Source organism: Taudactylus pleione, unplaced genomic scaffold (genome assembly GCF_031769625.1).
Source record: "Taudactylus pleione unplaced genomic scaffold, aTauple2 ptg000377l, whole genome shotgun sequence".
Lineage (NCBI taxonomy): Eukaryota > Metazoa > Chordata > Amphibia > Anura > Myobatrachidae > Taudactylus > Taudactylus pleione.
In genome coordinates, this window is record NW_028284778.1 from 5,346,542 (window position 1) to 5,373,792 (window position 27,251).

Here is a 27,251-nt window from a genome sequence, read left to right on the forward strand (position 1 = left end):
ACCTCGCACATGGAGAGAAAAAAACATTGTTTACACGGAATCAGTGGACCTCATTCAGAGTCGGTCGTTGCGGCCGCACGGTCGTACGGGAAAAGGGGCCGGATGTGCAAATGATGCACTCGCATGTTGCGTCCCTAAAATCGGATCGGTAGCTGGCCGACCAAGGGGAGGAAGCGGCCGGAAGACAGAAGAATGCGCCCCCTTCTCGTACGCATCACACGTCATCTCCGGGCATATAAGGATTAATCGAGACCATCGGGAACCATCGGAACTGGTCTTAGAGCTTAAGGTTGACCATACCCTCTCTTAAGCTCTACGATCATGTCAGTGTACAAACCTCCCATGTCACGTGTGCCATGACGCTACTTTGTTAATTATGCACTCCCATAAAACGCCGTTCGCATAATTAGGCACGCCTGCGTTCGGATCTCCACTCCCCAGTTTTCAAGCACCTTCCCCTGTTACCACCCACAAACACCTCAATCTGTCACTCAAACTACCTACCTGGCTGTGTTCAAGGAGAGAGAAATTTCTGATCGTAGCGGCTAGTTTGCGCACACGCATTGCGAACTTTACGCATGCGCAGTTTGGTGGCATACGACCGTGCGGTCGCTACGACCGACTCTGAATGAGGTCCAGTGTGTTTACACGAGAGTCCCGATTTTACAACGCGGGAAAAAGGCTATTTAATTGAAAAGCTTTTCCCCATGCCGCGGGGATTTTGGACGGCAATCAGTCGCAGGGAAAACCCTGCGGCTAATTGAACATGCTCCATCGTCTATGAACATCTGTGGGATAGATCTTGAAGTGTTGTTAAGAGGCAACAGCAAGATCATTGAAGCCTTTATTCCCGACCCTTGCAGTGTAGATTTGTAGTGGTGTCGACAATAATTGTCTCTCTCCTCTGTATTATTTATGCAGAACCCACATTATTATTACCTAGTTTTAGTTCAAGAAAATACCATTAGTTTCCTTATTTCTCCAAAAAGGCCAAAATAATCTCCCCAAAAGAGGTAAATATATTATAATTTATGCAGTTATTAAACTAAAAGAAAGCTATCAAGGAATACTTTGTGTGTCACCATTATTCCACCACTCCAAAGCAGCAAACAGCTGGATTCTACCCACAAGTTTTCATAATAATATCTATTTTCAAAAATAATAATGTATTTTATCTTCTTAGTGTATGACTGATATACATAAAATGTAACCCCTATATAACAACGATGTGGTCAGTTATTACTGCGGAGAGTGGTCCCGATATTTAATATAATAATAATGTATTTTATCTTCTCAGTGTGTGACTGATATACATAAAATGTAACCCCTATATAACAACGATGTGGTCAGTTATTACTGTGGAGAGTGGTCCCGATATTTAATATAATAATAATGTATTCTATCTTCTCCGTTTATATATATATATATACACATATATATATATATATATATACACACACACACATATGCACATGTATACATACTGTCGAAGCTGGATTATTGGCTGAGACAAGATCAGTTTAAAATTGAATCGCAGCGACACCATCTTGCGACTGGCCGCAAGACGCCATCTTGAAAATGAGATCGCAAGACGCCATTTTACGAATGGCCGCCTATGCGCCATTTTAGATAAACTCACACTTTAGTACATGTGGCGATATTACTATTAGCATCATGCGATTGCATCTGTGACCATCGCCATAAGTTACGGCGATTCACCAAAAGCCCATTTCATGACTTTACGTAGTTTGGGTGCTCTGGATAAAGCGTATATTATTATAATTCCCCTAAAGGATATATTTTCAAAATTGGATTGCATTAGCAACAACAGAGCAAATGGCCACGTGACAACTAGCCTGTGTAGACAAGCTTCCTGGATATAACGTCTGCTCTCACTCCAGGTGGCCCTGCTCGAATACACACCTTACATTAGCAGGCTTCCTACAATAAAATACCTTCAAAGCCAAGAGTGTTATCTGAGGTTTGGGTCTTGTAGCTGTGCTAATTTGCATTTACACAAGAACCTGGAAGAACAAAGGACTTTACTTTTGAGCCTGGGAAGGGTGGGGGCTGCTGAGAGAGGGGGGTGTGTGGAACTATAAGGCTCAGCATTCCACACTGCTAGGTGTTCACTTAGTTTAAGTGAGATTTAAGTGCACCATTTCTCATACACACATTAAAACGCACAATTGCGCTGGTAACTAATCGCATATTAGCGAATGCATAAGATCCTGTATGAAAACGCTGTTAGCTTCATGCGCATGCATCTGCCCCAAGTTAACTAGCGTCTTTACATCACACCCCGCATACTTACACATTACATATTCACATAAAAGGTTTAATAAGCTTTAAGGTATAAGATTTAAGTTTGTTCAGTTAGTATAAATGCTGTGAAATAAAGATTATTTGGTAATTAAGGTTTTATACATGATAAGTAAGCCGTGTTTGGTATTGTTCTGAAGCGTACTCTTTTAACAGAATTCCGGTATTATCGGTGTGGAGATCGCATCATGCATTCTCAACTTATGGACCGCAGAGACTTCAAGCAACAAAATGTATATTATATGAACAACTGTTAGGATGTTGCATGAGGCGGGAAACCCGAGACCCCCAGTTGTTGGAGGCTGGGTTGTGTCTATTTGAGTTAACCTGTTAAATGCTCTGTAACAGATGCATCCACCTTGAGGGACTAATGACATCAGCAACAAACTTCTCTATTGTGTTGTCTATTTCTGGGGGGTATAAATACGTGTGCTCCAACACTGGGCCTTGGTCTTCTTGCTGAATGCTGATTGACGATGGGTTTCTTGCTGATGCCTACATCTGGACCAGAAGCACTGCGTATGTATACTGTACTTGGGTCTGTATAATTCCTTTGCGCTAAATTGTGTTTGGATCAAAAGCGTGTAACTGCTGTACTTTTACTTGAATAATACTTTGTGCTTTGGAACCACAGATTCTAGGTCTGAAGTCTTTATTTACTGTATGACTGCGTACGCAAATTAGCGTCATCCTTAGAAGGTATAGGCAGGATATTAGAAGGTATAGGCAGGATATTAGAAGGTATAGGAAGGAGTGTATAGAGGTTCTATTTCAGTATCGTTAATACACACACACGTACATTACTGCTTACCTGATTTCAGAGACAGCAGCAGAAAACAGCGCAATTCATGGGTCATTTAAAAGGGGCGGAGCCATATGCTGGGAGGGGCGGGGCTTAATCGCAGACCGCTACAGGCGGCTCCATTAAAAGAAGAAAAAAAAAGGATCATCTAGGGTATGCGGCCGGGGACAGTGTGTGAAGGCCCCAGGATGACCGCCCCTGTTGCCCTGCCTATAATCCGGCACTGGCCCTTTGTGTCACATGTCATGAAGTGTTGGATGCTAAAGTTCTCTCTTGTTAGATTTAAACAGTGTCACTGGTTATGTTGTTATTTTACATTTACCACAGTAAAAGAAGCCCCTTGTTTTCTATAGGGCAGTGACTGACGTTTGTTAGAAGTTTCCTGGTTTTATGTGATTGTGAACCAGTTGTTCCCCGATAACAGGAGCCTTTCCGAGTATTACCGAGTCTCGGCGGTAGAATTGCTTTAAGTGTCTAATCCTTCAGTTGTATGTTCCAGTGTTTATTTCATATTTTTTTGATGCTGCGAGATTCCGTGTTGTATTCACATTCTGATTTGTTTACAGCATTTCTTGTTCCTTTGTTTTTATATTGTAGCAATGTTTCTCTTTTATTGTTATGGACTTCTTCATAAGCTGTCTATATTATTGCTCTTTTATATATTTCTTTTCCATTAGTTGTTTCTTTAAATCTTCTGTTTGCTTCTTGAAGTTATCTACCTTGGAAAAATTTCTTCTTATACGGATAAACTGACCCGGTGGAATGTTGTCCAACCACTGTGGATGATGCTCCGTTTGCCAGGATAAAACGGTTCATGTCTACTTTTTTGTAGTGGGTCTTTGTATCCTTCCTTCTTGTATATGTACATCCACATCTAGGAATTATACCGTTGTTTTACTGTATTACGTGAAGTGTAAATTTCTCATGTTGCCGTTTAGTTGCGCAATGAATTCCTATCTAGCAGCTGCGGTCACACGCTTCCTTACAGCATTAATAATGCAGATGTCCGGGGATTGTACTGACACTGAATACGATCACCATTAGCCGGCAGCGGTATGTAGTCAGGAAGCCGGCGCTCGAAATGCCGACCACCAGCTTCCCGACTGTGAAATCCTGGCATGGGACTAATGATAGGGCATCGAAATACCAACGCCTATCATCAGCCCCACGCCGAATTCCCGACGCTTCACATATTGAACGTAGGTAAGCATGGTGTCAAGACCTGTTAGCTGCGGGGAAGGGGTTAGGTTTAGGGATTCCCGGGGGGATTTAGGACTAGGCACCCCACCTGGGAGTGTTAGGATTAGGCTAGGGGAAAGGGGGGCTAGGTTTAGGGAGCGGGGATGGGGTGTTAGTTTTAGGCACCGCTGGGGGGAGCTTAGGGTTAGGCACCCCTAAGGGAGGGTTAGGGGGGGGGAGGGGAGGGTTAAGGATACTTAACAGGTGCCTTCAGGATCTTCATCTGCCGGACGGCCACTTGTTCAGTCCAGGCACATCCATCGTCCCCGCACATGCTGAACCTGACTGGATCATCAGGTTGACCTGCATGTACAGGCGATGATAGATGTCGGAAATAACCAGCGGGAGTGCACATCACTGGTTGTTTCCGACCTAAACCCGACCGATGCATGCGCGATTTGCAAGTCGTTATCGTGCAATCGCCTGCATATATCGCCTAGTGGATACCCCCCTTTACACATACAACCGGCCTTATATAATATCACTATATATTTCATCTGTTTTTTCACGATACTGCATCAATTTGTTTTCAGCTTATATGATTGACTTGATGCTTATTGCACTTCAACTATTCTTAAAATTATTAGACAGCAATTTTATCTAATAAATAAAAATCCTTTTGTAGAGATGCCAGGCTGCAGTAACTTCTTTTATTGCATTCTTTCCTCCAGAATCACAATTACAGGATACAAGATTTAACTGTTTAACCCACTAAAATAGTTTGGATAGCGATATGAGATATCAGGAAAAAGTGGTCAGTTCTACTGATTCATTCTAACCATCTGAGTGGATCGAATTCAGTTAGAACATCCAGATAACCCCCTGATGGCATAGATGGTGCCCCTGGGAGAGTTCAAATTAAATAGTATAAATTATTAATTGCACATATATAAAGCTCTATATTATTGTTTAGATTTCCCTAGCGCTGTACATCCCTCCTCTTTTTATAGTAATGACACACATCCCAATTATGTGCAGATAGATAACTTCAAATTTTAAAATACTGTGTGACTGGAGTGTTGCTACAGCCCTGTTTTGTATCAGCGTATAGAAATGATTTCTCTTGTGTGATAGCTGATATATACCAATATGTGCCTTCTATGTAAAACATTTCCCACACTCAGAGCATGGAACTGGTTTCTTACCTTCGTGATCTCCGATATGAAACAAGATGATCATTCTGTGTATAACATTTTCCCACACTCTGAGCATGGAAATGGCTTCTCTTATGTATATCTAGAGCCGATTTATATGTAAAACATTTCCCACACTCAGAGCATGTAAATGGCCGCTCATCTCTGTGACGTCTCTCATGTAGATGAAGATCTGCTTTCTGTGTAAAACATTTCCCACATTCAGAGCATGGAAATGGTTTCTCACCTGTGTGATGTCTCTGATGTGTAACAAGATCTGATTTCTGTGTAAAACATTTCCCACACTCAGAACATGGAAATGGTTTCTCACCTGTGTGACTTCTCTGATGTTTAACAAGATGTGATTTATCAGTAAAACATTTCCCACACTCAGAGCATGTATATGGTTTCTCACCTGTGTGACGTCTCTGATGTGTAACAAGATCTGATTTCTGTGTAAAACATTTCCCACACTCAGAGCATGGAAATGGCCTCTCACCTGTGTGACATCTCTGATGTATAACCAGACCTGATTTACGTGTAAAACGTTTCCCACACTCAGAACATGTAAATGGTTTCTCACCTGTGTGACTTCTCTGATGTGTTACAAGAGCTGATTTCTGTGTAAAATATTTTTCACACTCAGAACATGAAAATGGCTTCTCACCTGTGTGATGGCTCTGATGTGTAACAACCTTTGATTTAGAAACAAAACATTTCCCACACTCAGAGCATTGAAATGGCTTATCACCTGTGTGACTTCTCTGATGTGTAACAAGACCTGATTTCTGTGTAAAACATTTCCCACACTCTGAACAAGAAAATGGCTTCTCACCTGTGTGATGGCTCTGATGTGTAACAAGCTTTGATTTATAAGTGAAACATTTCCCACACTCAGAACATGGAAATGGCTTCTCACCTGTGTGACTTCTTTGATGTGTTACAAGATTTGATTTCAGTGTAAAACATTTCCCACACTGAGAACATGTAAATGGTTTATCAGGTGTATGAGCTGCACTATGTTTAACAAAAGCTGAGGTATCAGAAGAACATTGGTCACAATTAGAAGGATCAGATGACATAGCTGCACTGTGAGCTACTGGATGTATATTTCGTGTAACGGGATTATCTCCAGGAGATTCCTGTGTGATGTTATATTTTGTTTTAATATCTGTAGACAAGATGAGATCTCCCTCCAAGTCATTCCTGCTTGTGCATCCATCTGCTGGGAATACAAAAACCTGTATTATTATTCAGAGTTCTTCATAAAGCTCACACATTTCACAGTGCTTTACAGAGAATATTTGGCCAATTGGCTTACAATCTATATTCACAACCATATCTACTAGTACACAAAATTAACCTACCAGTATGATTTTTGCAGGAAATACATACAAACTCCACACATCACTTTGGTTGAAAATTAAACTCATGAACTTAGTACTGTGAGGCAGCAATCCTAACCCCACTACACCACCATATTATTATAAATGAAGAGGTTTAGCTGGTTAATTTGATGTTTAATTTGCAGGTACAAACGATGACCACATTATTACATTAACAAATGAACCAACAACAAACAGGACTCTCATTGAACACATAAAATGGCACAAGCACATTATCTGCACAAGTCATAGATCCAGCCACAAGGACAATCTCAGCCAGTGATCTTGGTGAACCACAATATCCAACTAGACCTCCCTCACACATAAACCCAGGAAATTTGAGGGCTAAATTACTAAAACTGCGTCCACACTACTCAAAGTTCTCCAGGTGGGAATATATATAGCAAAAGCAGCCTCTATATGGTCCTCCCCACCAGAGTCATGCTACTTAATTAGGGTAATAAGTCACTGTAGGTGAACGCTGAGAAGGTAGGCGAGCGATAGGACAGAGCACCACAGAATGATGGTGGCACAGAGCAGAGGGATGTCCAAGGGCACAGAGCAGGGGAGGCAGCAGGATAGGGTAGGGGAAAGGCACAAACCAGAGGAGGCAGTAGGAGAGGGGAATGGGACAGAGTGGGGGACACAGCAGGACAGGGTAGGGGAATGGTATAGAGCAGTGGAGGCAGCAGGACAGGGTAGGGGAATGGCGCAGGGCAAAGAGTGGGGGAGGCAGCAGGACAGGGTAGGGGAATGGCACAGAGCAGGAGAGACAGCAGTACAGGGTAGGGGAATGGTGCAGGGCACAGAGCGGGGGAGGCAGGACAGAGTAGGGGAATGGTACAGAGCAGGGGAGGCAGGACAGGGTAGGGGAATGGCACAGAGCAGGAGAGACAGCAGTACAGGGTAGGGGAATAGAGAAGGGTACAGAGCGGGGGAGGCAGCAGGACAGGGTAGGGGAATAGAGAAGGGCACAGAACAGGGGAGGCAGCAGGACAGGGTAGGGGAATGGCACAGGGCACAGAGCGGGGGAGGCAGGACAGAGTAGGGGAATGGTACAGAGCAGGGGAGGCAGCAGGACAGGGTAGGGGAATGGCACACAGAACCAAGTGGGGGAGGCAGCAGGACAGGGTAAGGGAATGGCGCAGGGCACAGAGCGGGGGAGGCAAGACAGGATAGGGGAATGGCATAGAGCAGGGGAGGAACCAGGACAGGATAGGATAGGGGAATGGTGCAGGGCACAGATAAATAACAGCAGGAAGAGGAAGACAGCAGGAGGGCAGAGCAATATACAGAGCCTGGTCAACAGATAAAAGTGTAACAGTACAGAGAAGCCAACCAAAGAAAGTGGAGGAGCAATTGTGCAATGACGGGTGTGTGGTTGTGTGTGATGGGTAGTACACAGTATGTTGACAATCACATAATATTATTCATCACATTGACCAGTGATTTATTTAGTATAGCTACATCCTTTGCAATGATGTATGAGATCCACCAGAGAGTGTGGGGAGGAGACTGGTCAGATCTCTGGGCTGGTAACACACAGTGACATGATGTGAGGGGGAGAGCAGGAGTAGAATAGGGGCTGATGGCTCCTGATGTATGAGATACACCAGAGTGTGGGGAGGAGACTGGTCAGATTTCTGGTCTGGTAACACACAGTGATATGATGTGAGGAGGAGATCAGGGGCTGATGGCTCCTATGTATGAGATACACCAGAGAGTGTGGGGAGGAGACTGGCCAGATTTATGGGCTGGTAACACACAGGAGGAGTATAATAATGGCAGATGGCTCCTGACTCCTCCACTGGACAGATACATTCCCCTCATTAGTTTGCACTGACAGAGGAGGGTGTAGGATAAGAGATTGCTGTAGTGACACAACAAGGAGAATATGTGACTTCTTTCTGTAATAAGTCTTTATTACTCACCTGTGCTATCTGTAGGGATTTCCTCCTCCTTACACTGCTGGTCACCCCTCATATACGTCTCTTCTCCCTCTATATATCTTTTTTGTGCCTTATTATCAGTCACATAAGTCTCTTCTTTTCCCTCTGTATCTTCTTCCTTCATATCAGCCACGTACATCTCTTCTTCTCCCTCTATATCTTCTGTCTTCATATAAGTCACATATGTCTCTTCTTCTCCCTCTATATCTACTGCCTTTTTATCAGTCACATATGTCTCTTCTTTTCCCTCTATATCTTCTGCCTTCATATCAGTCACATAGGTTTCTTCTTCTCCCTTTATATCGTCTGCCTTATTATCTGTCACATATGTTTCTTCTTCTCCCTTTATATCTTCTATCTTAACAGTAATCAGTGCTGCACACTAAACAGAAATTGTTTTTTTTAATAATGTTGGATTTTGTTAATAGGGATTACACAGTATAATATCAGTGTATAAGACACACACAGCTTCTCTACAGATCATATAGTGACAGTCACTGTGGTATATTGGTGAGACCCTAAATCCCATCTACCTGATGCTCCCGTGGAGTCCTGTGATTCTCCTCTGTACAATCCTGTGAATAAGGATGGGTACATCTCTCTGGGGTAATTCTGTTACTGGGTCCATCTGTAGGCGACACACAGTGACTGTGTACATTGTATATATGTGATTATCAGGTGATGTGTGTATATAGGAGGCTCCCATACCTGCTCTCCCCTGTACAATAAATGACATTATCCTCTTACCCAGTGATGTGAGGGGCCAGTGATTCTCCATCATTACGTCCATGTACAGACTTGTTTCTCTATATACTCCCCCTCCTGCATGGAGACATAGACAGTGACATCCTAACACCTTATAGGAACCTGACACACACAATGATACAGTCATCACCCAGACACATCCCCTGGTGTTACTGTATAATGTCCCATTCCCAGCAGTCACCTCTCCAGTCATCACCAGACACATCCCCTGGTGTTACTGTATAACGTCCCATTCCCAGCAGTCACCTCTCCAGTCATCACCCAGACACATCCCCTGGTGTTACTGTATAATGTCCTATTCCCAGCAGTCACCTCTCCAGTCATCACCCAGACACATCCCCTGGTGTTACTGTATAATGTCCCATTCCCAGCAGTCACCTCTCCAGTCATCACCCAGACACATCCCTTGGTGTTACTGTATAACGTCCCATTCCCAGCAGTCACCTCTCCAGTCATCACCCAGACACATCCCCTGGTGTTACTGTATAATGTCCCATTCCCAGCAGTCACCTCTCCAGTCATCACCCAGACACATCCCCTGGTGTTACTGTATAATGTCACATTCCCAGCAGTCACCTCTCCAGTCAGCAGCAGAATGATCTTTCTTGCGAGTTCCAGGATCTTCTGGTCATTGTGTCTCTCATGTAGCAGTGAGTGAGGTGGAGGCACCGTGATGAGGCTCTGGGTCCTGCTCAGTCCTCCTGACACATGGGGATGGCTGCTGGGTGTCTCACTGGATATCTTCCTCACTACTGTGTAATCCTGTGTATTAGGGAGACACCTATTATCACTGCATACACTCCCAGATCCCCTCACCTCCACAGTCATGTCAGCACACTACCGAGGGTGTAACAGCTGTACAGAAGTGGCAGTAACACAGGGGAGGGGAAAGGGAACAGGTTAATAACACAGGGATAGGACAGCAGGCAGCCCCAGGGACAAACAAAGGATTAAGCAATACAGAATTTCCATCAGTCACTCTGCACAAATGATGAAATGACTAATGACCGCACCTAAGATGTATGTTACAGGGCGTGGCCTAGGCATCCATGGAGTAGCACACGCAGTCGTGTGCTCTCCAGTAAATATATCTTGTTCTACCTCCTGATACAACACCCCGGGGACGTAGTACAACAAGGCGGATGTCGGAGGTCCTGGTGTACCTGTCGCGCCTGGTCCTGGAGCTTGCGGCAGCCTCCTGAGCCTTATTAGAGACAGCATCTCGTAGGGTGCAGTAGCCGCGGCGGGTCCCGTGGCTCTGTGCGTCGCTATAACACACAGCATAGCCCTGCATGTTCGGCTCTCTCAGCGCTGGCCCTGTCACCCACACAACATACCCCTGCTGGATGCCCTTGCCGATGTCCCGATTCCCTGCCTGGGTTTCTCTTCTAAACGCTGGAAGTGCAGCTGGCGGCCATTTTTACTTCTGGTCAGTGTATTGAATCTGTGGCCTCTTCTGTTACAATCAGGCTGGTACTGCTCCTGCTATTTATTTACTTTATATATTTCTATACTGCCTCATCAACTCAATTATTGGGAAAACTCATCATGCTGCTGCAGCTGCAAAGCTGGAGCGATTTTCTCGTTCGTCGACGCCACAGCCTCCGCCGCGAGAAGAACGGGATGTCGGTTCTCCTCCTGCGTCCCCTCTTGTTGATAACATAGCAGAGGACTCCTCTGCGGCTACTTTGCAGAGAGTACTGGATGCGGTCGAGGCAAGTGAGAAGAGGCTTGCTGATAAAATTGGAGAGGTGCAGTCTGACCTATCTATAGTGCACCATAATTTACAGAGAGTTCGTGGGAGAGGTGGAAACACGTACTTCTACGCTTGAGGATACGGTATCTCCACTAAAAGAGAAGGTGGCTGCTCTGGATTCTCAGATGGCTACGGTGCATAAGAAGATGTCGGATATGGAGGGGTGCCTTCGGCGTAATAACGTCAGATTTGTGGGGCTACCAGAAAAAGAGGAGGGCTCGAATCCGGAGGAATTTTTGGAGAAGTGGCTGCTGGAAACATATGGCCAGGAGGCCTTTACCTCACACTTTGCAGTTGAGCGGGCTCACCGTGTGCCGACCACAGCGCTTCCTCCTGGAGCACCCCCGCGTACTTTTATTGCCAAATTCCTACACTATCAGGATCGGGACGCTGTGATAAGATTGGCTCGCACTAAAGGTCCTATGGAACGTAATGGCTCATGGATTTCGGTGTTCCCTGATTTCTCAGTTGAGGTTCAAAAAGAAAGGGCACAGTTTTCTTCAGTCAAACGTCGTCTGCGAGATCTCAATCTTCCATACGCCATGCTGTTCCCTTCTAAATTACGAGTGGTTGCGGATGGCGAAACAAAATTCTTCTTCACCCCGAGAGAGGCTGTCTTGTGGTTGGATCGTCGTGCCCCGGCCAGGAGGCCGCTAGTAAATGACTGAACATGGTTTGATGCTCCTATTTTGCATAGCACGTAACTATGTCATATATGTGACTGCCATCATAATCTAATGTTTTTCCTTTGCGTTTATGCATATTGTTGTTTTAATTGCTGTGCGATGGTATAGCTTGATTGATATAATGATCATTTCCTTACATATTTGCACAGTATCCAAGCTCCTTAGCCTGACAATATTTTATTTTAGGTTAGGACAGTATCCTGTTCTCATTTTTTATTCCCGGGGTGTGAAATACTGGAGGGTTCCCTGTGTTTAGGGGTCATTATATACTTTGCCTCACCCTGCATACGGGATAATTTTTTTTCCTTATATGCTCATTTGGTGAACTTAATTTTCTGTCGTTTACTGGTTGAGGGAAGGGAGTGGGAATAGGTATGCCACAGTTGGGGTTGGGTATACAGGGAGGGGGGAAAGAAGGGATGGGGGTTGCAGTTTTATTGTTTTACTATTTTTTCCTTTAATTTTTTTACATGGTCTCAAATTATTATATACTGCACTGTTGTATGTCCGGTCCAAGATATGCGTATACTGTGGGTCTATACGGGATTGCTCCTTGGATGCACATTTTGGGTAGAGATGCTATACTAACTGGAATATTATGATGCAAGCTAATATCAGCGTTCTCACTTGAAACGTACGAGGTCTTAATGACAAAATAAAACGTTCCTTAGTGCTGAGACAACTTAAAAATTATGGAGCGGATATAGTTTGCCTTATGGAGACACACCTGGTAGGTGGGAAACTGCTCTCCCTTAAAAAACCGTGGGTGGGCTGGGCCTACCATGCATCACATACGTCCGCTTCTAGGGGGGTCTCCATTCTGATCCGCAAATCGGTCCCTTTTATACTGGAATCGGTGCAGATCGACTTATTCCTCAGTAGTTTTAAAGAAAGTAGCAGAGTTTATGGCCTTGTTCCCGGGAACGTCTACAATCTGTGTTGGGGATTTCAATAATGTTCTAGATCAGGATTTGGATAGAAGGGGTACTGTTTCTAAAAGTCCTTCACCACATGGCAACAGGTTTTCGGCTTATGTGTCTGGGTTGGGCTTGGTCGATGCGTGGAGGACGAAAAACCCTACCACAAGGCAGTTTTCCTGTTTTTCGTATTCTCATCTCACGTTCTCCCGGATTGACCTGGCGCTGCTCACACGAGATATGCTGCCAAGAATTAAGTCTGTGCGTTACGAGACCAGGGGAATCTCGGACCATTCTCCACTGACACTTAGCTTAGATCTGGAATGTCAAAGAGGTCAATCATTTTGGAAACTTAATTCATTCTGGTTGACTCGTATGGGGGCGGGTTCTGATCTGGAAGAATTGTGGAAGGAATATTTTGAACTCAATTATGATACGGCTCCAGTTCAGATACTATGGGACTCATTTAAATCTTTTCTTAGGGGGACTTTGATTAAACGAGTTGCTGGTTTAAGGTCTTTCTACAAAAAAAAGGAATTAGAGTTGGAGGTCTCTTGCCAATCACTAGAGCTCACCTACCTCACTGATGGATTAGAGTCATCCAGGGTTGCTTGGCTGTCTGCGCAGAGGGCATGGAACGACAGTTTGACAGATAAGGCTCGTTATAAACTTTTATTCAACTCGCACTCTAGATATGCAACAGGTGATAGACCTGGTAGTTACTTGACCAATTTGGCAAGATTGGAACGCCCTCCAACAACTATAGTAGAGATTGTGGGTTCAGGGGGTATAATTTATAATCAAACACTGGATATCACACAGGAGTTCGTTAGATACTACCAGCAACTATATAGTTCTGGTATGTCATAAAACATTGTAGAATTACGTCACTATCTTAAGAATATAGTTCTTCCTGAGTTGTCCTCTGAGGCCAAGGATTTCCTGGATTCCCCTTTGACTATAGAGGAAATTGACATAGCTATAAGATCCTTCCCAGATGGAAAGGCCCCAGGGTTAGACGGAATTCCCTTGGAGTTGTATAAAAAAACATAGCCAGTTTTATGTGCCTCGCTTGCTTGATCTATTCAATAAATTGTATGAGTGTAATTCTCTCCCTCAATCCATGTCGGAAGCCCTTATAGTAGTGTTACCAAAGCCGGGAAAAGACCCTAAGCAGATGGAGTCATATCGCCCTATTTCTCTCCTCCCCACAGACATCAAAATCCTAGCTAAAGTCTTAGCCATCAGGTTAAACCAGGTGAATGCCCAGCTGATACATCCGGATCAGACTGGATTTATGCCAGGAAAATCAACTTCGCTTAATCATCGACGCCTTTTTACCCAATTGCAGATCTCGCACAATGACCCCTCTTCTAAAATAATTGTGTCACTGGATGCCGCTAAGGCGTTTGACTCCGTAGAGTGGCCATTTTTATGGGAAACAATGAGTGGCTTTGGGATAGGCTCTGGGTTCATTAAATGGATTAAATTGTTGTACTCGGCGCCTATGGCCAGGGTATCGATTAATGGATTTACCTCATCCTCCTTCCCTCTCTCTCTCTCGAGGGGTACGCGACAGGGCTGCCCCTTGTCACCTATTTTATTTGCCATGGCCATTGAGCCACTGGCTTGCTTGATTAGGGCTAACCCTGATGTTCAGGGATTTTCCACGGGAATTAGATCGGCTAAAATAGTACTATATGCTGATGATATCCTGCTCTTTGTCTCAGAATATGATACTTCCATGCCTAATGCCCTGGCAATTATTAATTCTTTTGGGAAATATTTGGGTCTGAAAATAAACTGGGACAAATCATGTATACTTCCCATTAGAGGAGCGTGTCCAGTTATTCCGCTTATACCACTCCCACTAAAATGGGTAGACTCTTTCAAATACTTAGGTGTATGGATATCTAATGACCCTCGTGATTATGTGTCCTTAAATATTAAGCCGCAAATAGAATATTTAAGATCCCGGGTGAACACTTGGGGGAAATTGCCCTTAACGCTTACTGGCAGAGTAAACCTTGTAAAAATGGTTTTGCAACCCAAACTTCTTTATGTGTTGCAACACTCTCCAAATTATCTTCCTCAGAGTGTGTTCATACAAATAGATGGATTATTATCCTCTTTGATCTGGGTTAAACGTAGAGCCCGTATTCAGCTGAATACACTTACTAGGTCACGGGAGGCTGGGGGATTGGCGTTACCTGATTTTAAATTTTATTATTATGCATCACAATTGGCGCAGTTGAAGACATGGACACAGGTTTTGGAGGTAGATGAATTATCTACTTTTCTGGTGAGACAGGAATCCCCGGGACATACTACACTTCATATACTACTCAGCAGTAACTTGAGGGCTGTTAGAGCTCCATTGGTTAGACAAGCGGTTTTGATTTGGAGGCAGGCCACACGGATTTTTCAGGGCCAGGGATGGGATCCTGATACTCCCCTGCATAATACTAGGGGGCTTGAGGAACTGGCTTTACTGCAAATTAATAAGGCCTGGGGTAAATGGGTGTTGAACGCGTTAGGACAATTATATATGTCTGGGGTGTTTAAATCATTCGAACAGCTGCAGCATGAGTTTAATATCCCAAAACATTACTTTTATAGATATCTTCAGCTTCGACACGCCATAGACGCACAATTTGTGGATGCTCCTCCAATGTTCCGAGATTCCCCGGTCAAAATTCTATTACAAGCCGCTGGACCAAGGCACTTGGTGTCTGTTATGTATGCAGCTTTAATGCGTGAACATCATGTTACAGATTTACCATCTATTAGACAAAAATGGGAAGTTGACCTTGGAATATTGCCGGATGACGTGTGGAAAGGGGCCCTGAGTAGTCCAAAGATGGCTACTCAACAATTCGCTTTCAACAAATTCAGTTGTTCCTTCTGCATAGAATATATTTAACACCAGATCGTTTGTTTGTATTCGGAGGTAGATCTGATTCTAAATGTCCAAAGTGTGATTCCCTCGGTGGCAACTTCTGGCACTTATTATGGTCATGTTCTGCTGTCAGTTCCTTTTGGGAGGAGGTTAATGCTATACTGGTGTCCACTGGTGTTCCCTGGGATATGCTAACCCCAATGGTGTGCACTCTAGCTAGTATTGAAAAAGATACATTAGATAAATACTTTGCACAATATGTTATTAACCTATGTATGTTAGCCAAGGTTTGTATAGCCAGAACATGGTTGGCTTCTGAAGGCCCAACGATAGGACAGTGGATAGCACTGGTAAATGAGACCTTGGCGCATGAGAAATTTGTGTATTTAGCTAGGAAGGCTGAGAAGAAATTCCGGCTTGTTTGGGGTAGATGGCAGGACTCGACATATGCACGGAGACTCGTGGAGACTAGACGATCAGATGTAGCTAACCCATGTGATATAATTGTGTGTATTACTTAATTTCCCCGTACCCACTTAGTCGCAATAATGGTGACATGTACATGATCTGCGATGTATATCTTTGTACAGAAGCTGTGCGATTGCCTCAATTTTGTTACACAAAATGTGCCCGAGTTATGTGCTCTAAATGTAAATGTGTAATTTCGTTGCAGTATACCCTGCTGGACCTATAGTATTGGATGCATTCTATGTAAAAGACCACACATACATTGTCTAATGTGATGTAACCACTTACATTTTTTTTCTTTATTGTTTGTACAATTGTTTGTGTTTATGTTTTTTTCTTGAAAGCAAATAAAAATTATTGAATTAAAAAAAAAAAAAAGATGTATGTTACATGTGTGACCAGCCTGCCGGCCGTGTGTGTGCAGCGTAGGGTGGGTGAGATATGTCCTGGTGGATAATCACTGACACTCTGAGGATCTGGGGACTGTCACAGCCACTGGCTGTCTCTGAGAGAGTCTCTATTGCTCAGGATAACAAGACAGACAGACAGACAGTCTCAGCTCAGGGAGTGCAGCCCTTTGTTACATGGCCTGTCTATGTGATTCTCACACATCCTTCCCCAGCTCCTGTTATGTATCATCTGGTATATGTGAGGGTGGTTCAATAAATAAGGTAACAAGACCTCTCATTGCGTAAATGTAGTCAACTTGTACAAATGCGTATAATCAATAGTATGGCCTTGGTACAGATTATTTATCTGCATAGTCCCCGTACTTGTCTAAGCATTTGTTCAAGGCCTGAAGCCAGGATATGATGAATGCTGAACCTCACTATCGGCTGCGAATCGCCTTCGACCAAGGTACTTCTTCCATGGTCCAAAGAGATGGAAATGACTTAGTGCCAGGTCAGGGCAGTAGGGAGGATGGTCCAGTACCTCCCAATTGTAGCGCTGTAACAACTCTTGTATGCGGTTAGGTAAGTGGATATTTTTGGCTTCTCATCTTGAACATATATCCTGCCATTATCAAAGGCACCAAACCCAAACCTGTTACCATGACGCTATCACCGTACATCCCAATAACCTGGTGATGAATTTCAGCTGCTGATGTGCCCTTTATACACAGAAATCTGATCACACTATGCACCTTAATGTGTGCCCATGTTACCGCCAGCCCCGCCATCTTACAATTGATGTTGGGACAGTATAACTGATACGAGGCGCAGTCTAATGGATGTGAGGGGAAGCAGTGAGCTACCTGCTCTGGCCTGGTGGGAAATTAGAATGATATAGAGAACATTACACACGTGATAGGTCTTGTTACCTTACTTATTGAAAAACCCTCGTACATACGGGGTTGGGAACATCCCGATGGTCAAAATCCAAATGGTCGGAATGCCGGCATCGGAATCCCGACAGTGAAAATGTCGGAATTTTCATTAAGTACCCTAAGGTTAACCATAACCCCAACCCCAACCAACCCTCCTGCAGCCTATCTCTAACCACCCCCTCCCCCCGCCAAACCCTAACCACCTCCTCTCCCCCCGCAGCCTTACCATAAACCTCCCCCCCGTTACCCTAACCCTCCACTCCTGCAGCCTAACACTAACACTCACCGCTTGAAGTTGTCGGCATTTTGACCTGTCCAGATCCTGCAGACATTATAGGGCACATCAGGATTCTGACTGTCGGGATACAGACTACTTCTCATACATACATGTTATATCTATTATGTGTTATTTCTTTCTCTGACAACTCATTAGAGCTACTATTACTCTGTATCTGCTGCTATATAATAACAGGATACCACAGGCTGCTCCACCTGTACAATAATTGTAGCAGGACACCACAGGCTGCTTTCCTGTATATAACACAAAAATTAACAACAACAACAGGACACCACCTGCTGCTCCCCCTGTATAATGATACTAAAAAGAAAAGACAGGCTAACCCCCCTGTATAATAAATTTAACAGGACACCACAGTCTTCTCCCCCCCTATATAATAACAGAACTACACAGGCTGCTTCTCCTGTATAAAAATAATAATAATAATAATTATAATAAGAATAATAAAAAGACACCACAGGCTGCTCCTTCTATATAATATTATTAATAATAATAATAGGACACCACAGGCTGCTCCTTCTGTATAATAATAATAATAACAAGACACCACAGGTTGCTTCTCCTGTATAATAATATTATTAATAATAATAATAATAATAATAATAGGACACCACAGGCTGCTCCTTCTGTATAATAATAATAATAATAATAATAATAATAATAATAACAACAACAAGACACCACAGGCTGCTTCTCCTGTATAATAACAGGACACCACAAGTTGCTCCCCTGTATAATATTAGTAAAAGGACACCACAGGCTGCTCCCCCTGTATAATAATAGTAACAGGACACCACAGGCTGCTCCCCCTGTATAATGATAATAATAATAAAAGGGCACCAGAGGCTTCTAACCCTGTATAATATTAATAAAAACAGGACACCACAGGCTGCACCCATATATAATAATAATAATAATAATAATAATAATAACAGGACACCACAGGCTGCTCCCCCTGTATAATAATAATAATAGGAAACCACCGGCTGCTCCTCCTGTATAATAGTAACAGGCCAACACAGGCTGCTCCCCCTGTACAATATTAATAACAGGACACCACAGTCTGCTCCCCCTGTACAATAATAATAATAATAACAATAATAATAATAGCAGGACACTACAGGCTGCTCCCCTTGTATAATAAACGTAACAGGACACCACAGGCTGCTCCCCCTGTACAAAAATAGTAATAACAGGATACAACAGGCTGATACAGCTGTATAATAATAGTAATAACAGGACACTACAGGCTGCTCCCCCTGTATAATAATAGCAATAACAGGACACCACAGGCTGCTCCCCCTGTATAATAAAAGTAACAGGACACCACAGGCTGCTCCCCCTGTACAAAAATAGTAATAACAGGACACAACAGGCTGATACAGCTGTATAATAATAGTAATAACAGGACACTACAGGCTGCTCCCCCTGTATAATAATAGCAATAACAGGACACAACAGGCTGCTCCCCCTGTATAATAATAGCAATAACAGGACACCACAGGCTGCTCCCCCTGTATAATAAAAGTAACAGGACACCACAGGCTGCTCCCCCTGTATAATGATAATAATAATAAAAGGGCACCAGAGGCTTCTAACCCTGTATAATATTAATAAAAACAGGACACCACAGGCTGCACCCATGTCATAATAATAATAATAACAACAACAACAACAACAACAACACAGGCTGCTCCCCCTGTATAATAATAGTAACAGGACACCACAGGCTGCTCCCCCTGTATAATAGTAATAACAGGACATCACAGGCTGCTCCCCCTGTAAAATAATAGCACTAACAGGATACAACTGGCTGCTCCCCCTGTATAATAATAGTAACAGGACACCACATGCTGCTCCCCCTGTATGATAATAGTAATAAATGGACACCACAGGCTGCTCCCCCTGAATAATAAAAGTTACAGGACACCACAGGCTGTTCCCCCTGTATAATAATAACAACAAGATGCCACAGGCTGCTCCTCCTGTACAATATTAATAACAGGACACCACAGGCTGCTTACCTTGTATAATAATAGTAATAAGAGGACACCACAGGGTGCTCCCCCTGCACAATATTAATAACAGGACACCACAGGCTGCTCCCCCTGTATAATGATAATAATAATAAAAGGGCACCAGAGGCTTCTAACCCTGTATAATATTAATAAAAACAGGACACCACAGGCTGCACCCATGTATTATAATAATAATAATAACAACAACAACAACAACAACACAGGCTGCTCCCCCTGTATAATAATAGTAACAGGACACCACAGGCTGCTCCCCCTGTATAACAAAAGTAAAAGGACACCACAGGCTGTTCCCCCTGTATAATAATAGTAACAGGACACCAGAGGCTTCTCCTCCTGTATAATAGTAACAACAACAGCAAGATGCCACAGGCTGCTCCTCCTGTATAATAGTAACAGGACACCACAGTCTACTCCCCCTGTACAATATTAATAACAGGACATCACTGGGTGCTCTCCCTGTACAATATTAATAACAGGACACCACAGGCTGCTCCCCCTGTATAATAATAGTAATAACAGGACACCACAGGCTCCTCCTCCTGTAAAACAATAGTAACAGGACACCACAGGCTGCTCCCCCTGTATAATAATAGTAATAACAGAACACCACAGGCTGCTCCCCCTGTATAATGATAATAATAATAAAAGGGCACCAGAGGCTTCTAACCCTGTATAATATTAATAAAAACAGGACACCACAGGCTGCACCCATGTCTTATAATAATAATAATAATAATAATAACAACAACAACAACAACACAGGCTGCTCCCCCTGTATAATAATAGTAACAGGACACCACAGGCTGCTCCCCCTGTATAACAAAAGTAAAAGGACACCACAGGCTGTTCCCCCTGTATAATAATAGTAACAGGACACCAGAGGCTTCTCCTCCTGTATAATAGTAACAACAACAGCAAGATGCCACAGGCTGCTCCTCCTGTATAATAGTAACAGGACACCACAGTCTACTCCCCCTGTACAATATTAATAACAGGACATCACTGGGTGCTCTCCCTGTACAATATTAATAACAGGACACCACAGGCTGCTCCCCCTGTATAATAATAGTAATAACAGGACACCACAGGCTCCTCCTCCTGTAAAACAATAGTAACAGGACACCACAGGCTGCTCCCCCTGTATAATAATAGTAATAACAGAACACCACAGGCTGCACCCCCTGTATAATAATAATAATAATAATAATAACAATAATAATAATAGGACACCACAGGCTGCTCCAACTGTATAATAATAGTAATAACAGGACACAACAGGATTCTCCCTCTGTACAATAATAGTAATAACAGGACACCACAGGCTGCACCCATATATAATAATAATAACAACAACAACAACACAGGCTGCTCCCCCTGTATAATAATAATAACAGGACACCACAGGCTGCTCCCCCTGTATAATAATAATAATAATAGGAAACCACCGGCTGCTCCTCCTGTATAATAGTAACAGGCCAACACAGGCTGCTCCCCCTGTACAATATTAATAACAGGACACCACAGTCTGCTCTCCCTGTACAATAATAATAATAACAATAATAATAATAGCAGGACACTACAGGCTGCTCCCCTTGTATAATAAACGTAACAGGACACCACAGGCTGCTCCCCCTGTACAAAAATAGTAATAACAGGATACAACAGGCTGATACAGCTGTATAATAATAGTAATAACAGGACACTACAGGCTGCTCCCCCTGTATAATAATAGCAATAACAGGACACCACAGGCTGCTCCCCCTGTATAATAAAAGTAACAGGACACCACAGGCTGCTCCCCCTGTACAAAAATAGTAATAACAGGACACAACAGGCTGCTCCCCCTGTATAATAATAGTAACAGGACACCACAGGCTGCTCCCCCTGTATAATAGTAATAACAGGACATCACAGGCTGCTCCCCCTGTAAAATAATAGCACTAACAGGATACAACTGGCTGCTCCCCCTGTATAATAATAGTAACAGGACACCACATGCTGCTCCCCCTGTATGATAATAGTAATAAATGGACACCACAGGCTGCTCCCCCTGAATAATAAAAGTTACAGGACACCACAGGCTGTTCCCCCTGTATAATAATAACAACAAGATGCCACAGGCTGCTCCTCCTGTACAATATTAATAACAGGACACCACAGGCTTCTTACCTTGTATAATAATAGTAATAAGAGGACACCACAGGGTGCTCCCCCTGTACAATATGAATAACAGGACACCACAGGCTGCTCCCCCTGTATAATGATAATAATAATAAAAGGGCACCAGAGGCTTCTAACCCTGTATAATATTAATAAAAACAGGACACCACAGGCTGCACCCATGTATTATAATAATAATAATAATAATAATAATAATAATAATAATAATAATAATAATAACAACAACAACAACAACAACAACACAGGCTGCTCCCCCTGTATAATAATAGTAACAGGACACCACAGGCTGCTCCCCCTGTATAATAGTAATAACAGGACACCACAGGCTGCTCCCCCTGTAAAATAATAGCACTAACAGGATACAACTGGCTGCTCCCCCTGTATAATAATAGTAACAGAACACCACATGCTGCTCCCCTGTATGATAATAGTGATTAATGGACACCACAGGCTGCTCCCCCTGTATAATAAAAGTAACAGGACACCACAGGCTGCTCCCCCTGTACAAAAATAGTAATATCAGGACACAACAGGCTGATACAGCTGTATAATAATAGTAATAACAGGACACTACAGGCTGCTCCCCCTGTGTAATAATAGCAATAACAGGACACCACAGGCTGCTCCCCCTGTATAATAAAAGTAACAGGACACCACAGGCTGCTCCCCCTGTATAATGATAATAATAATAAAAGGGCACCAGAGGCTTCTAACCCTGTATAATATTAATAAAAACAGGACACCACAGGCTGCACCCATGTATTATTATTATTATTATAATAATAATAATAATAACAACAACAACACAGGCTGCTCCCCCTGTATAATAATAGTAACAGGACACCACAGGCTGCTCCCCCTGTATAATAGTAATAACAGGACATCACAGGCTGCTCCCCCTGTAAAATAATAGCACTAACAGGATACAACTGGCTGCTCCCCCTGTATAATAATAGTAACAGGACACCACATGCTGCTCCCCCTGTATGATAATAGTAATAAATGGACACCACAGGCTGCTCCCCCTGTATAATAAAAGTTACAGGACACCACAGGCTGTTCCCCCTATATAATAATAACAACAAGATACCACAGGCTGCTCCTCCTGTACAATATTAATAACAGGACACCACAGGCTGCTTACCTTGTATAATAATAGTAATAAGAGGACACCACAGGGTGCTCACCCTGTACAATATTAATAACAGGACACCACAGGGTGCTGCACCTGTACAATATTAATAACAGGACACCACAGGGTGCTCCCCCTGTATAATAATAGTAATACCAGGACACAACAGGCTGATCCAGCTGTATAATAATAGTAATAACAGGACACCACAGGCTGCTCCCCCTGTATAATAATAGCAATAACAGGACACCACAGGCTGCTCCCCCTGTATAATAATAGTAATAACAGGACACCACAGGCTGCTCCCCCTGTATAATAATAGTAATAACAGGACACCACAGGCTGCTCCCCCTGTATAATAGCAATAACTGGACACCACAGGCTGCTCCCCCTGTATAACAAAAGTAAAAGGACACCACAGGCTGTTCCCCCTGTATAATAATAGTAACAGGACACCAGAGGCTTCTCCTCCTGTATAATAGTAACAACAACAGCAAGATGCCACAGGCTGCTCCTCCTGTATAATAGTAACAGGACACCACAGTCTACTCCCCCTGTACAATATTAATAACAGGACATCACTGGGTGCTCTCCCTGTACAATATTAATAACAGGACACCACAGGCTGCTCCCCCTGTATAATAATAGTAATAACAGGACACCACAGGCTCCTCCTCCTGTAAAACAATAGTAACAGGACACCACAGGCTGCTCCCCCTGTATAATAATAGTAATAACAGAACACCACAGGCTGCACCCCCTGTATAATAATAATAATAATAATAATAATAATAGGACACCACAGGCTGCTCCAACTGTATAATAATAGTAATAACAGGACACAACAGGATTCTCCCTCTGTACAATAATAGTAACAACAGGACACCACAGGCTGCTCCCCCTGTATAATAATAATAATAACAACAGGACGCCACAGGCTGCTCCCCCTGTATAATAATAGTAATAACAGGACACCATAAGCTGCTCCCCCTGTTTAATAATAGTGATAACAGGACACCACAGGCTAATCCCCCTGTATAATATAATAGTAACAGGACACCACAGGCTGCTCCCCCTGTATAATAATAGCAATAACTGGACACCACAGGCTGCTCCCCCTGTATAACAAAAGTAAAAGGACACCACAGGCTGTTCCCCCTGTATAATAATAGTAACAGGACACCAGAGGCTTCTCCTCCTGTATAATAGTAACAACAACAGCAAGATGCCACAGGCTGCTCCTCCTGTATAATAGTAACAGGACACCACAGTCTACTTCCCCTGTACAATATTAATAACAGGACATCACTGGGTGCTCTCCCTGTACAATATTAATAACAGGACACCACAGGCTCCTCCTCCTGTAAAACAATAGTAACAGGACACCACAGGCTGCTCCCCCTGTATAATAATAGTAATAACAGGACACCACAGGCTGCACCCCCTGTATAATATAATAGTAACAGGACACCACAGGCTGCTCCCCCTGTATAATAATAGTATAGCGCATTACCAGGGATCCAGTAGAAGCCGCCGCTAGAACAGGATCACATAGCAGCCGGTCATGTGACGCTGATGCTGGAGTCAGGGGGAGGAGCTTCGGGCACTAGAGCAGGACCACTATGTAATGCTACAACAAGTGTCCCCAGTGTGCAAAAGAGACGGAAGCGGCCATTTTCCTAAGGCCCAAGGCTCTTCCTGAAGAACAACGGTTGACCCTTCAGTAATCGTTCCCTGGAAGTGACGTAAGTGAGGGCGGAAGTGAAGTTTCACGCCCTTAAAGTCGCTCTTTCGATCATTCCTAACTAATGTAGATACAGGAAGCAGCAATTGTTTATTTGGCAGGAGGTAATTATGTTATTATTCTATAGGCTGAGCAGACTCTTGGTGTTACTTCATGTAGTACATATGGAGCTGACTGGGGCTGCATTGTCATTGTGTAGGAGGGTTGCACTCAAGTCTTCTATTTGTATAATACAGGTGGTGCAGACTCTGTTGTTACTATAATACAGGTGGTGCAGACTCCGTTGTTACTATAATACAGCTGGTGCAGACTCAGATGTTACTATAATACAGCTGGTGCAGACTCAGATGTTACTATAATACAGCTGGTGCAGACTCAGATGTTACTATAATACAGCTGGTGCAGACTCAGATGTTACTATAATACAGTTGGTGCAGACTCAGATGTTACTATAATACAGGTGGTGCAGACTCAGATGTTACTATAATACAGTTAGTGCAGACTCAGATGTTACTATAATACAGTTGGTGCAGACTCAGATGTTACTATAATACAGCTGGTGCAGACTCAGATGTTACTATAATACAGTTGGTGCAGACTCCGTTGTTACTATAATACAGGTGGTGCAGACTCTGTTGTTACTATAATACAGGTGGTGCAGACTCCGTTGTTACTATAATACAGCTTGTGCAGACTCAGATGTTACTATAATACAGTTAGTGCAGACTCAGATGTTACTATAATACAGTTAGTGCAGACTCAGATGTTACTATAATACAGCTGGTGCAGACTCAGATGTTACTATAATACAGTTGGTGCAGACTCAGATGTTACTATAATACAGGTGGTGCAGACTCAGATGTTACTATAATACAGTTAGTGCAGACTCAGATGTTACTATAATACAGTTGGTGCAGACTCAGATGTTACTATAATACAGCTGGTGCAGACTCAGATGTTACTATAATACAGTTGGTGCAGACTCCGTTGTTACTATAATACAGGTGGTGCAGACTATGTTACTATAATACAGGTGGTGCAGACTCCGTTGTTACTATAATAAAGTTAGTGCAGACTTAGTTGTTACTATAATACAGTTAGTGCAGACCCCGTTGTTACTATAATGCAGGTGGCGCAGACCCCGTTGTTACTATAATAAAGTTAGTGCAGACTCAGTTGTTAATATAATACAGTTAGTGCAGACTCAGATGTTACTATAATACAGGTGGTGCAGACTCTGTTGTTACTATAATAAAGTTAGTGCAGACTCAGTTGTTACTATAATACAGTTAGTGCAGACTCTGTTGTTACTATAATGCAGGTGGCGCAGACCCCGTTGTTACTATAATACAGGTGGCGCAGACCCCGTTGTTACTATAATACAGGTGGCGCAGACCCCGTTGTTACTATAATACAGGTGGCGCAGACCCCGTTGTTACTATAATACAGGTGGCGCAGACCCCGTTGTTACTATAATACAGGTGGTGCAGACCCCGTTGTTGCTATATTACAGATGGCGCAGACCCCGTTGTTACTATAATACAGGTGGTGCAGACTCAGATGTTACTATAATACAGTTAGTGCAGACTCTGTTGTTACTATAATGCAGGTGGCGCAGACCCCGTTGTTACTATAATACAGGTGGCGCAGACCCCGTTGTTACTATAATACAGGTGGTGCAGACCCCGTTGTTACTATAATACAGGTGGCGCAGACCCCGTTGTTACTATAATACAGGTGGTGCAGACCCCGTTGTTGCTATATTACAGATGGCGCAGACCCCGTTGTTACTATAATACAGGTGGTGCAGACCCCGTTGTTACTATAATACAGGTGGCGCAGACCCAGTTGTTGCTATATTACAGATGGCGCAGACCCCGTTGCTGTTATAACACAGGTGACGCAGACCCCGTTGTTACTATAATACAGGTGGCGCAGACCCCGTTGTTACAATAATACAGGTGGCGCAGACCCCGTTGTTACTATAATACAGGTGGCGCAGACCCCGTTGCTGCTATATTACAGGTGGCGCAGACCCTGTTGTTACTATATTACAGGTGGCGCAGACCCCGTTGTTACTATAATACAGGTGGCGCAGACTCAGTTGTTGTTATACAGGTGGCGCATACTGTTACTATAATACAGGTGGTGCAGACCCCGTTGTTACTATATCGCAGGTGGCGCAAACCCCATTGCTGCTATATTACAG

General features: G+C 43.4%; 2 protein-coding genes across 3 annotated transcripts in view; one reads left to right on the plus strand and one right to left on the minus strand.

Annotated features, from left to right (window-relative positions):
* Window positions 1–4,999: 4,999 nt before the first annotated feature.
* Window positions 5,000–9,611, minus strand: LOC148508070 (uncharacterized). Of its 2 annotated transcripts, none has more exons than XM_088445227.1 (4): window positions 9,578–9,611; window positions 9,364–9,458; window positions 8,813–9,212; window positions 5,000–6,718 (listed from the first exon to the last, which is right to left on the minus strand). In XM_088445227.1, exons 1-4 carry the CDS (start codon window positions 9,609–9,611, stop codon window positions 5,505–5,507), a joined length of 1,743 nt encoding a protein of 580 aa, XP_088301353.1. In that variant the 3' UTR covers window positions 5,000–5,504. The 2 variants fall into 2 exon arrangements, with proteins under 2 accessions (XP_088301353.1, XP_088301352.1); XM_088445226.1 differs by having other exon boundaries at window positions 5,000–6,721.
* Window positions 9,612–25,048: 15,437 nt separating this feature from the next.
* The window catches only part of LOC148508071 (uncharacterized), a 92,345-nt gene continuing 90,142 nt past the window's right edge, over window positions 25,049–27,251 (plus strand). Inside the window, exon 1 of the mRNA XM_088445298.1 lies at window positions 25,049–25,146. The gene's annotated coding sequence lies outside the window, so the exon portion shown is untranslated. The remainder of the gene's footprint in view (window positions 25,147–27,251) is intronic.